Genomic DNA, 12,909 nt, shown 5'->3' with positions numbered 1-12,909 from the left:
CATGGTCTCTCCCATTCCCAGGAGATCCTCTGCAGCAGCCTTCGTTTCTGTTCCTTCAGGTCCTCCACATGAGACAGACCTCCTAAGACGAGTCTGACGTTCGCTTCCTTCACAATCCAAATTGCAATCCATGAAAAAGTGCAAAAAAATATGCCAGGAAGCAAATGTTCTGCACCCCACCCACCCCGTCCCATTTAGTTTGTAATCCAGTAGAAGTCGCCACTTCCCGACCAAAATCAAGTCAGTGGAAAGAAGAGATATGTGGAAAAAATGCTGTCATATGTGGAATATTAGCTGAACCACTAACACTGCTGCAGTAGTAATAATTACAGCGCTTGCATTGATATTTCTTTTTCAATTTCATGTGTAAAATGTCTCGGGTGCAAACGAAAAGAAAAAGAAGAGGAGTCAGGAGAGTGATGTCACATCGCAAGCGGGCTCTTCTGAGGGGTCTCATGTTCCTTGGCCCTTTTCAATTCTTTCACCCTGGAAGACAGAGAGACACGGGGCGTGAACAGAAGACAGACACGGGCCTACCAGCGTCACACCGCTCAGCACGCAGCCATCACACAACAACACCAAGCAGCTCACATCGCCGCGCTGCGAAGACAGAAGTTGGTCAGGATGGGAACGAACACAGGACAGATACAGAATCGGGACAACATGCCCTGTCAGAAAAGGTCAATCCGAGAAATGACATCACGAAATGTCAAAGGACAATATTCCCAAACGGATTTATTCATTTCAAACTGGCAAACTGAACCGCCTTTGTTTTATTTCCCTACATTTGACTGGCAGTTTCTAGTTTCTCTCGTTTCTTTTAGGATAAAAACTTCAGATCATTTCAAATGTTTGTGATAAACTGAAGGACGATGTCTGATCAACGAGCCCTGGATCAAACGGTATAGTGGTGTATAATCTACACACACACACACACACACACAGCATCGAGCCCTGACATTTTGCTGCACGATGAGTACTTTTACTTTAATAGTTCCAGCACATTTTGCTGGTTTTCTTTTCATACTTTTCTCTAATTCAATGAATAAAGATGACTTCACGTCTTCGAGAAGTCAGGAAAGACATCTAAACAACTCAAACATCGGCTCTGCCATGATTCATAGCAGACAGTAACTGCTGCAGCATTTATGCATTGAAGAGGCAAACGCTGTCGATGCGTGGTTAGACACGTGTGTGTGTGTGTGTGCGTGTTGCATCCTCTCCTGCTGGCCTCAAGTTCTCCCTGGAGGTACAAATCCATTAACGCTCTGCATTGTCATCTCAACGGGTGGAGGAGCACATTGTTTGTTTGTTATTTGCTGTGACCCATCACAGCTTCTGAACCCAAGCTGAACAAGTCTACCACGAGCACAGCACCAGATTTGAGGTTTGGAAAATTAGCTCAAGATTCAGTAATTATCCGTATATCTGTAAAGGCCTTACAGGATGTTCTGAAGGTCTTCCGGTTTTGGAAAATCAGAGGCTACAGATTGACACAGTTTTAAATTGAGGGGTTAAATCTCCCTCTCGGTCTGTCAAGTGGCTAGAAACAGGTTAAACAGCCAGCCAGCCAGCCAGCCAGACAAACAACAGGCTGAGAAACAGCGTGCCCACAGCATGCCTCGAATTAGAAGAGCAAGGCCCGTAGTCGTCACCACTTCACATGCAGCAGAAGAAAACATGACTGAAAAAAGCTTTTCTGGTTTCTCAAACTGCCTATCTGCATGAACACACACACACAAATGAACAAAACAAAAAAACAAAACAACAATCATGAACAAAAAGAAGTTTCCAAGGAGAGAAAGACAGAGATAAAGCGAGTCTGTGTGTTAATCGTTGCTGCTATTGTGTCATTCAGAAGCATCTTGTTAGTTTGAAATAGGTTCTGCAGCCCTAAATCTGAGCTTCTCAGTCCACCTGTGGCTCCGGTCGGCAGCCTTCATGCAAGCAGGCATCAAGCAACAGTGATGGAGAGGGGGGGGGGGGGGGGGGGGGAGGGAGGGAGGAAGGATAGAGGGGTGGGAGAGGAAGAAGAAGAAGAAGAAGAGGAAATGAGAGGGAGGGAGGGAGCTCGAGAATGCCAAGGCCGAGACCTCAGGAGGGGATAATTGTATTATTAAGGAGACAGAGAGGGAGATAAGAGAAAGAGAGAGAGGCATAGAGAATAGACAGAAAGAGAGAGAGAGAGAGAGAGAGAGAGAGAGGGGCACGAACTGAGTTGCTGAGGCTGCACTCACCCGTTTGAACAGTCTATGGTCCATCAAGGGGCTTGGCATAAACAGCAAAACAATAGCTATTAGCACACAGTAGGCACTGTGAAAGGGTAGGGGGGTCCGCAAGGTAGGGGGCCGAGGCTTAGCTGCAACATTACAAACCCAATTTGTCCAATAAAGACATTTAAACACAAGACAAAGGGTAGAAGGGACATCTGAGCGATGGACAAGATCAGGACGTTAGTGGCAGCTTGTGGCTCTTACTGATTAGCTCGACGGGACTCAACCAACCCTCAAACCCTAGAATCTGGACACGATGTCAAGCCGGCATGAAGTTATGCAGGTGAGTCGGGTTCAGGGGGTCTACCTGTGGCGGCAGCGGCGCAGGAACCTCATGATCTTCCTGGCGGCCTGATCCTGCCTCTTTGTGAGCAGACTACCTCTACAAAGCACAAAAAGAGACGAGGTTCATGGTTTGTAGAGCAACCCCCCCCCCCCCCCCCCCCCCCGAAAAGACATGTCACTCAGTATGCTTCTGATAAAAAAAAAACACGTACAGTCGTCCCTCATTTATCGTGTTGGGTTCCAGGATGCAACACCATGTTTATTTGATTATTTTACATGCATGTTGACCTTTGTGACCCCTCCCTGCACAGTTATCAACCCAACTTTTTTTTATTCTAATACAGTAACAGTAGTGCCTATTTCAAAAACTTAATACAGTACCATACTGGTACTGTATTCTATATGTTACAATAATGTATATGTGTTGTAACACGTGTTTAAAAAATGTTTTTCTTACTGTTTTATTTGTCTTAGGCTAGAAAACTATTATTTTATCAATAGAATAATGGAAATGTAAACATTTACACGTACCGCAGAATCCCGTGAAATAGCGGAAAATCACGCGATACAGTGAGTCTGCGGAAAGCGGGCCGTGATATAGCGAGGGACGGCTGTATTTCTAGTTATTATCAGGTAAAAATGCTAACCACCATTACTCTCGGAGGCTGTCCGGGACCCCGCTGACTCGGGACTCACTTTTTTTGGGCCCCTGGGTGACAAAACCTTCCCCCTGTTTCTTTCTCTCTGCAAATACCTGACATCCAATCTGGACCACTGAGCCACTTTACGGGACGACACTGTCTGGGTGTCTACCTCAGTTTGTGCTGCACCAGGGCAGAAGCAGCCCCGTGGTGGCGGGGCTTCAGCCGGCCAAACTCCTTGTAGCTGCGGTAGTATTGCTGAATGAGCACAGCCGCCTGCCTGCTCTGCTGGAACTTCTTTTGTTGGTGGTAGCTGCGGAATTTACTCTGGATAAGGATGGCGGCCTGCGTCATCTTCTTATAAAGTGCATACTGCCAAGAAGAACAAAACATGACGTCAGCTCGACTGAGCAACGAAATCAGCTGCTGGTGGTGGGAAACATTTACCTTCAAGGCTATCCATGTTAGCTTGCAGGAAAAAGAAGGAAAGCATTATGACCGGTGCACACACTGTAATTATAATTTAAATCAAGCCGAGAGGCTTCAGTCCTTGAGTGTTCAGATGTCCACACTGATAAACTGCTCCCAATCCTCTTGATGTAGATACGAAACAGCTTTTTTTTTTTTTAACGTTTCAAATCAATTACATTTCCAGTAAGGACGACTTTACGATCCTTGAACTTTTACCACTACATGACTGAAACCTCGTCTCTCAGGGAATCGCTGATGCTTTTAAATTCTTCACCTTTGCAGAATTTTATTATCCTGCGAAGCACCCTTGCCTTGATTTATAGCATAACCTTGCCTCGCCCAGTTACACTGGAACACGTCGACACACACATTTGTCCAACGTGACCACGGCGCGGACGAAGCCTCTGCGGCTCCTACCTGTTTGTATTTCTTGTAGCATCGTTGAATGACAGCGGCTGCTACTTCCTGTTGCTCTCGGAGCGGCCGCCCCTGTTGGAAAGCAAAGCGGCATAAATCAGAACCCGTGCTTCACCACGGAGGATATTGGCTCGGTCAAGTCTGTGGCCCCCGGCATGTGAAGGCCCCCCCCCCCCCCGACCAGGTGAACTGGCCTCCCCAGGAAAGAGGTCCACTTCAGCACCAGCTGGTAAACAGGCATAACAGATGACTGCAAATGACAGCGAACAGTTTGCCATGTGAAAGCTCCTTTAATGTAGCGTGGGTGGCGTGTTGACGGGTGGGAGGGGGCATATGCAGTAAATAACAGGCAACAGCGGGCGCCATACGCCTAACTGAGAAAGAGAAACAGACAAACAGGGAGGAGGACAGACGCTGGACTGCGTCTGATCGGCAGCGCAGCCGCTCCTCTGTGCAAGGCCATGCTCAAGGCAGCTTCCCACGCTGAAACCACAGCGCGAGAATCCGGTTTATGTCGTGACCCAGAATCAGACCGACATATGAGTAATATTAAGCATGATTAGAGACAGTATATTCCCGGATGAAAGGCATTAATGAATCACAACCCTGAACCCCTGGACACCGCTCCATAACCTCCTGATAACACCGGCCCGACAGCGCAGCCCCGTCGCCGCGGCCTGCAGCACACGCAGCACACGCAGCACACGCAGCGCGCGGCGCCCGAGCACCGGGCCTGTTACCTTGTACTTGCGGAAGGCAGTCTGGACTAGGCGGGCGGCCTCATACAGCTCTCTCTGCTCGGGGTCCGACAGAGTCAGCTGGGCCAGGTCTCGCTCCACCTTGCTGTTGGAGGCGTTGATGAACTCGCTCCAGTCGGCCGGGGACGGGAGCGTGGGCCTCTCCTGGGGGCCGTCCCTCAGCGGAGACGCCCCGGGGCTGAGGCTGGGGTTGGAAGACGGCGTCAGCGGCTCGTTATACAGGGACCTGAAGAAGGAACGGGACGCGTGCGTGGATATTTAGTGTGAGGCGAAGCAGCAGGAGGTGGATAAACGTCAAAAGCGGCGTCGAATATACACAGTAAATACACATGAATGACATGTTTTCACATTTTTACACTGTGTGCCAAATTCCTGTGCCATTTAACAATTCTAATACAAAGGGTGTATTTATTTTCTTATTTACGTCCACACATTTCCTCCTCAGCAAACCTGTGAAATGTTTGCACGATCGTGTAACAAACCCCCCCCAGCGCCTCTTACCGTAGGTGGATGATGCTCGGCAGCTGCTCCACGTCTCCCAGGTAGTTGGCCAGCCAGTTCATGGTGTTTCCGACGCCGGACGTGTCCAAGGGTGCAGACTCTGCAGCGGTGAAGGTCTCCCGTTTGATTCTCTCTGGCGTTGCTTCAATGATGTGCTCCGCCAGAGTCATCATGTTCACCTGTTTTGGTGGGACGAACGAAGAGCCTCTTAATGTCTATGTGATTTACCGACTACCTGGCTTTGAACTGTTTGGCCCCGCGGCAACGACGTCGGCCTAAACGCAGCGATTAGTGATACTGTTGCCGGCTAAAATACCGAATCCAGCTCTTCGTCCATTAGTCTCTGAGTTAGACTGAGATGGATGCTTTGAATAATTTCTTGGCTTAGCAAGTGCATCAATACAGAGACTTTATTATGCAGTGATCGTCATAGAGAACCAGTTTGGCCTGGCCCATGCAGAGGAGGCCCATAAAGAGGCGGCACGGTGCCGCTATGTCCGATTTAAATCTCATCTTACGCCGCTTGCTTTTCTAGTGACAAATATCTGTACTGCATACTCCCCCTGACAGTATACGCAACATAAGAAGAATATTTCTAATGCTTTGACAGTAGTAAGACTTCTTATTTCCTTTTTTATTACCCCTTTTCCTAAAGTACTTGAAGTTCTGCGTACTTTGCAGCCTGAATACAGCTGCATTCTTTTTAAACTCTCACCTGTAGGTCGTCCATCTGCGTGAGACAGTCCTGGTTCTCCAGATCTTCCCGGTAGGATAGCAGATCCGAGTCAGCCATTTCCCTGTCCGCCATCACCAGCATGCCGAGCTGCTCCCGCTGACGTAACCGGTTGGCCAGCCTCTCCTTCCCCAGGCTGCTGCTTCCACTTACCCCCAGCGCCTTCTTTCCCAAGCTGCTGCCGGAGAAGCTCTCCCTGGACGTCCATCTGGCCGCCCCCGTGCTGCCTCCTGTAGAGAGGCCCTTGTCTGAGCTCAGGCCCTCTGAGGACAGGCTCTTGGGGGTAGAGGACAGCTTGTGGAGCTGTTGTTGCTCCAGGCTCAGAGGAACAGACACGGCCTTGTCGGGCCGGGCCTGAAACAGTTCGGGATTGGGTTTATGCTTTTTAGCCAGAGGAAGATCTCTTTGGCCCTCGCTGCTGTAGTAGTTGGAGGGCTCGGACCTCGGCCTCCGTAGGTCTGCATCAACAGCCAAAACGAGGAACATGTTAGCCAAGCAATATGAAGGCAAGCATAGATCAGTTCTTTTACATGCAGTAACAGAGGCGGAAGAGAGCTGCACTGGCCTGGGTTCAGGTTTGTAGCGCTGGATGCTGTTGATGTGGCAGCAGGACACCCTTTCTTGCCACTGGGAGCTACCACGCTATTGTTCGCCCAGCTGACCATCCAGCTGTCTGTGGTGGGGGTGTCAGGGGTCGGGGAGAAAGACATGCGAGTCGTGGGTGGCAGAGGGGCCGGCGGCTGCTGTTCCTCCCTCTGCAGCTGCTCCAGGCATTCGGCTAATTTGGTGTGACCTCGAGATCGGGCGATAGAAAGGGGCAGACGTCCCAGGGAATCTGGGATAACTAGGGCTCGTTTGTCCCATTTATACAGGACCACCGCCGCCTCCAGGTGACCCAGCGCACACGCCCACATCTGGATGGGAAGGAGGCGGGAAAAAAGCAACAAACAGAAGTAAAATTACCAAATTTCAGGCTAAAGAAACAGATGAAACGCAGGTTCAGGTCAAGCTGAGCGCTCTTACCAGAGGTGTGCAGGAGAAGTGATCCACGTTGAGAGGATCAACTTCCAACTCCAAATCAATACTGTCGGCATGCTTGGTGCTGGGTGGAAGAAAGGAGACAATTAGGATCTCGCTGCAGTTAAAAACAACGGCGCCCAGGATACGATTCGCTCACCGCCACTTGATGAGTGTCTGGATGAGGGTCGCGTAGCCTTGGCCTGCAGCCAGGTGGAGGAGGGTCATTCCTCTGAAGGTCTTGGAGTGGATTAAATGTTTCGACTTCGCCCAGCACGCTCTGCTCATCATCTTCTCGCAGACCACCACGACTCGGCTCTCGAAGGAGCTGCTGGCCTGCATCTGGCCGGCCAGGCACTGGCGTGAAGACGAGCAGACATGAGTTCGCGTCCAACACTCATTTATGTGCCTCATGAATGACGTTTGGGTCGTTTGGGTTGCGTGTGGCAGCTTTTTTTCTTTTTTTTTTTACCTGTGACTGGCTGTTGTTGCCCCCACCGCCACCTCCTCCTCCTCCACCTCCACCTCCGCCTCCGCCTCCGCCTCCCCCTGCTCCTCCCCCAGCTCCGCCACTCCCTCCGCTGCTTGGCTGCTGGTGACTGGCCATCTCCGCCATCCTCCTTTCCATTTGCTCCAAGCGCTCCAGGATAGACATTCTGAACTGGTTATCTGTTCAAACAGTGGGACACAGAAAATACGTCAGCGCAAAAACAGCATCCGGTATGCAAAAAAAGAAAAGAAAAGAAAAAAAAAGAAGAGTATCCATCTTTGCTATGACCAGCACAAACTGACAAGACAAACGATCACACAGCGTGCACCACATGCTGCACCAAATACTCTACGTTGCTCTGAGCAGCCGTAACGCTGTCGCAGTGACTTGGGACAGAACACCACGAGGCGTGCGATCAACAATTTTGAGAAAGGCACAAGTCTATATTTTTTTAAATACTGCATAGCCGTCGGCTTCAATATCCCACTTTCATCTGTTAACCCATAAAAATCTTATAACCGTTATTAATCTCTCCGTAATGCGAATGAAAACAATGGCATCAATCACCGACTTCACCAAAACAATTGGCTTTACTAAAATAACCTTTAAAGGCCATTAATCATCCGCTAATGGCTGCAATCACTGGACTCCTGCTGCCATTTCTCCCACACCACTCAAACCCAGCCCCATCAGGCTAATACAGGATGACTGATGGGCCAATGAGCGTGGGCATGTAAAATGTGTCCACCCTTTGGAAAGGACTTGAGACTTGTTCAAGGGTGGGGGGGGGGGGGGTACAGTTGAAGACTCTCCAGCTGACTGAGCACACTTTATTACGGCTAAGGAGCCTCATCCCATCCGCTGCTCCGTGAGCGTGGATGGTAGGAGGACCTGAAGCCACCGTGACAAAAATCAATCACAACGTTCACCTATCCCTAGTCCTTGAAATGTCAGCGTTTCCACACATCAGGATGGACGGATGGGGGTGTGGAGGACTTGGCAAGCTGTTTGGTTGCTTTTTATCCTCTGACATTACGTGTATAACCTTAAATAAAAACAAAGCTTTCCGCTCCGGTTTTCAGTCTCGGAACAAGAGAAGCCATTTTTCTCTCAGACATATAGAACATGCTGCATAATTCAATACCCTAGTGTGATGGGGGGGCAACTCCTGAAGGCACGGTAAAAATCCCAACACTGACTGACACTTTGATCGCACTGATAACAAATAAACACTGGGATTTAAACCTGTTGGAATAAGAGGCTTAGAGACATTTAGGGACCGCGAACAAACACACACCTGCACACCAGCAAAAAAAACAAACACTTGTCGTTGTGTATATTTATGAAGCCATAAACACATACACATGAAGTATGCTGTGTACAGACAGTGGAATGGGATGGGCACAGAGAGCCCACTGCAGCAGGGAGTACGGAAGACTGCATTAGCATTCCCCATTTAGCCACTATGAGGCCGTTTCTGTGGCAACCTGCTGCCGAGCGGTAACTAGGCGACAGGAACATGGCTGCATGTGTATGGTCTGCTTGCGTGCTATTGGCTTATTGATGAAGGGGGAGGAGACGGACTCAAAGCTCCGACCCCCCCCAAAAAAAGGAAAGAGGCAGAAAGGCAAACAATGAAATAAATCGAGTCCATAAATCTTCCTTTGCCGTGCGTTTGTGTACTTGGCCTACTCTCTTTTCTCAGCACCGATGCTGCAAGCAGGGAGCTAATGATTGTAAGTGGGGAGCCTTCACAGCACGACCTGGTGACATTTGCACTATACGATATCTTGGCAGTCATAGCTCAGGGCTCCGCAGAGCGCTAATGTCACAGCCAGGCCTCCTGTGAGCCGCCGTAAAAGAGGTCAAGCAACTGCTATTACTGGACAGGAAAAACATAATGTCACCGTCTGGTAAATGACTGCTCTCGGTGATAGCAAGAAGCACCGTGAATAATGGGCTAGCAGGACGACGCTGAGGTCTCTCCGTTCAATTCCCGTGTGTGATGGAGGCCGTCGACACAGGCCTGCTGTCAGATCGGCGGATCGCTAACGAATCTAGCCGTCTCCGAACGCGGAATCCTTATGAGACTTGTTGAATCGGGTCAGCCGAGGAGTCGAGAGCCCGTTCAAGACTGAGGTGCTCGTGTCAGGAGGGGAGTGAGAGGGGTGAGAAAGGTCACGGCGTCACAACCGGCCTCACTCTCCCATCCTCTCACTCTCCTTCTCCCGCTGGCTGACATGAAGGGAGAGATATAGGCAGAGAGAGAGAGAGAGCGAGAGAGAGAGAGAGGATAGTTAGCGGTAGGCCGACATGTCTTTGTTCAGACCCAGTGCTGCAGTGTGCTGCAGTGCAGATGATGTCATCCCCACCTGCTGCCTGCTGCTCCAAATGCGATGCACGTCCACTGCAGAGGGAGGATGTGGGTGGAGACGAGCGGGAGGGCGGAGGCACGGAAAGCGAGCAGCCAACCACAGCCGTAACAACACGGTGACGCCGTGAACGCCCTCCCACTCCCCGGTTTACTCCCTTGTGACGGCGCGTGACAGCAGACGTGGTCACTCGCACACATTCAGGGCAGACTGTGACATGCTATTAAAAAAAAAATAAAATAAAAAAAAATAAGCAGAGGCAGACCAGCGCTCATTAAGTCAAGAGCGCCTGAATGGAACGTTGATCAGTCACACGGTAAACACACAGCCGCCGTAACATCAACACGCCTTCTAGTGCTAGCTCATGTTTCTGCAGACGGGTCCAGGTTCAGGTGATGGCTTCTCCTGCAGGCCCTCTTTAAGGTCGCCCATCTGAGTTAGATCTAAAACACAACAGAGAGCAGTCCGCTTATTGTCATGCTCCGTCGGTTCTCCGTCGTTTTTGGACTTTCTGGAACAAAGATGTTCCTCAATGACGGCCTGAGTCGTCTCCCCCAGAGAAGCGAGGGGGGGGGGGGGAGAACCACAACTCGGTATCTTTTAATGAAGTTGCCACGGATGAAAAAGGAACGCCACAAACCGATCATGTGAACAAACACCCATGAAACCCTCCGTGACAAGAGGTGCCACATTTCTATGACTGATAACTCTAATTACTAATTTGTCACGTGCCAGCAGGCGTTAGAATAAACAGGCAAGTGTTGTCTTCATGGGAAGTGCCGGACTTTGGCCCGTGACCCCCCCCCCCCCCCCGGTCCAGCCAATCAGGCCGAGAAGCTGGGCTGCATGAGAAACGTCTCACAACTGCTGTGGGGAGTCGGTAGCGTTCCTTAGCTTGGGATCGCTTTTGTGGCTACGCTGTCGCTTCCCTTAAAGGACACCCGAGTCCTCCGGGAGCAGCAGACTGCAGAGAGACCAATAAGATGTGCGCTGGGTTTTAACTAACGCAAGACCTCCAGCCCAAGACCGTGTCATCCATCTCATCTCCGGGACGTGGAACCAGCTCCTTGTGAGACAAGGCTGATAAAAGGAGGAAGGACGGGGCTGTTTATTGACATCCGGCGAAGGATGAGGGGAGACAGAGGACTGCAGGGGGAGGACCGGATTTAAATAAAAGACAGGAGTGGGGTAGTTAATGAAGCAAACTTCTTCTCACTTCTGAACCTTTAGTCGTGTTCGCACCAGTTAAGTTTGGTGCTGGACGTCATTAGCTCTCTAGCAGCCCGTCAAATTCTTATGTGACCCGGCAGGAAGAGCCGAGGGCGGCGTCCCTTTGGATCTCAGAGATGACTGGCGGGGGGGGGGGCTGCCATTTGAGCCCGAGCAGGGGAAGGGGCCAGGCCATCTGGCAGCAGCCCTCGCAGCTGGAACACAGAGCTGCCTGTTGATTAAAGGCAGACTTTACTTTGACAGAGTAATGACCGCTTGCGGTTTTCCTCTGTCAAGCGTTCCGGTTCTTCTTAGCAAAGTGATGACAGAATAGCTTCATTGCCCAGAATGAATAATACGTGATGAAGGCATGTTAATCATTGGCCCTTCTTCATGCATAAAATCTATTTGAGGTTGCCTTCCATCCATCCATCCATCCATCCATCCTTCCATCCATCCTTCCATCCATCCATCCACCTGCTATATGAATTAACCTGTTCAGGGCCACGGGGGGGACGGACAGGTTGTCAATCTATCCACACTTTTGTGTTATTGGAGTTTTCAATTCGCCTCAGATGTAGAATAATTAGAACAATCCTCTTACATGAAGATTCCACACAGACAATAACTAATTCTTACAACTGGAGATTCAAACAGATTTTGTTTCAATCTGTCATTTTAGTGACAGATTAAAGTATATTTTCCTCTCACTGCTGTTTCAAACTTAAAATTATATTAAAATTTTGCAAATATCGTTTAATTTTTTTTAAAGCTTTCATGGACAATCTACAATCTAGTACACAACAGAAGGGATTCCTCGTGCAATGCGAGTTAAAGACAGCAAGACTCCCTTCCTTTACAGCAGCAACACGTGGAAAATCCATTACGGAGCGTCAGTCGATCGATTCCGTCCCGCAAAGAACTCGTTCTCAATCGCATGCAGACGCTAAACAGCTGTACACAAAAGGTCACGACGCTTTTCTATTCCACCACCAAGTTGATGCGGCTCTTATCCTACTGGCATTTGCCCAGCAATAAAGGTGAAGACGAGTACAGTCTGAATGCGGGAATAGATCAATCGCGCCACACTGAAGGTAAAAGGCCAAGAGCACACACCATGAGTTAGTGTCAGCCGCGATCACACCAGTGGAGTGATGTAATGTTGGGTCTTTGTCTCAGAGAGCCGGGCGGTGTGATATTTCATAGACACTATAACAGTTACACATCATTCGCTACCTATTAGCCTAAACAGCTAAATACAGCTCGACACATGGGGAGGCAGGCAGCAGTGCAGATGAGAAATACATTTGAAGATGAATCAATCTGATATGAAACAGCAAGGCTCCAGGGACAGGACGTCTCCACAGCGTTCCATTAATAGTAAGACAACACAGTTGGGCTAAATGCAGGCACTGGATTCGAATTCAGCTCGTTCTCGAAAAACCCTTTTCAGCAAAGTACTTCGAGTCACATTTTAGTCCATCGGCACAGGCTGGAAATGAATCTGCGGCACGCTATTCTATAGCCAAAACACTGAGCCGTCCAAAAGCACGGACAGAGAGGAGGAGGAGAGATGGAGACCTGAAACATCGAATCGTGTTTTAATGCGTGTCAGAGGTGAAGTTATTTAAATTACCCTCTCTGGTTTCATTCGACCGAACGGCAGCAGGAACACGTGTGTGTCCAGACCCCCCCCCCCCCCCCGAAATATCCAAGCTAAGACAAAACACGAATTATAATAC

The 12,909-nt window shown here is 49.6% G+C and overlaps 1 protein-coding gene across 1 annotated transcript in view; it reads right to left on the bottom strand.

Moving 5' to 3' along the window:
* Nucleotides 1–453: 453 nt before the first annotated feature.
* camta1a (calmodulin binding transcription activator 1a) overlaps nt 454–12,909 on the bottom strand; it is a 247,302-nt gene continuing 234,846 nt past the window's right edge. Inside the window, exons 12-24 of the mRNA XM_068744294.1 lie at nt 7,569–7,765; nt 7,257–7,453; nt 7,103–7,181; nt 6,645–6,993; nt 6,062–6,537; nt 5,347–5,525; nt 4,828–5,071; nt 4,088–4,159; nt 3,647–3,667; nt 3,372–3,571; nt 2,581–2,655; nt 2,238–2,268; nt 454–486 (exon numbers count right to left, since the gene is read on the bottom strand). Of these exons, the coding sequence (XP_068600395.1) occupies nt 454–486; nt 2,238–2,268; nt 2,581–2,655; nt 3,372–3,571; nt 3,647–3,667; nt 4,088–4,159; nt 4,828–5,071; nt 5,347–5,525; nt 6,062–6,537; nt 6,645–6,993; nt 7,103–7,181; nt 7,257–7,453; nt 7,569–7,765 (2,153 nt within the window). The remainder of the gene's footprint in view (nt 487–2,237; nt 2,269–2,580; nt 2,656–3,371; nt 3,572–3,646; nt 3,668–4,087; nt 4,160–4,827; nt 5,072–5,346; nt 5,526–6,061; nt 6,538–6,644; nt 6,994–7,102; nt 7,182–7,256; nt 7,454–7,568; nt 7,766–12,909) is intronic.

The sequence above is a fragment of the Brachionichthys hirsutus genome, chromosome 2 (genome assembly GCF_040956055.1).
Source record: "Brachionichthys hirsutus isolate HB-005 chromosome 2, CSIRO-AGI_Bhir_v1, whole genome shotgun sequence".
Classification (NCBI taxonomy): domain Eukaryota; kingdom Metazoa; phylum Chordata; class Actinopteri; order Lophiiformes; family Brachionichthyidae; genus Brachionichthys; species Brachionichthys hirsutus.
The sequence above is the reverse complement of the archived record's forward strand: the minus strand, read 5'-3'. Positions and strand labels throughout refer to the sequence as shown.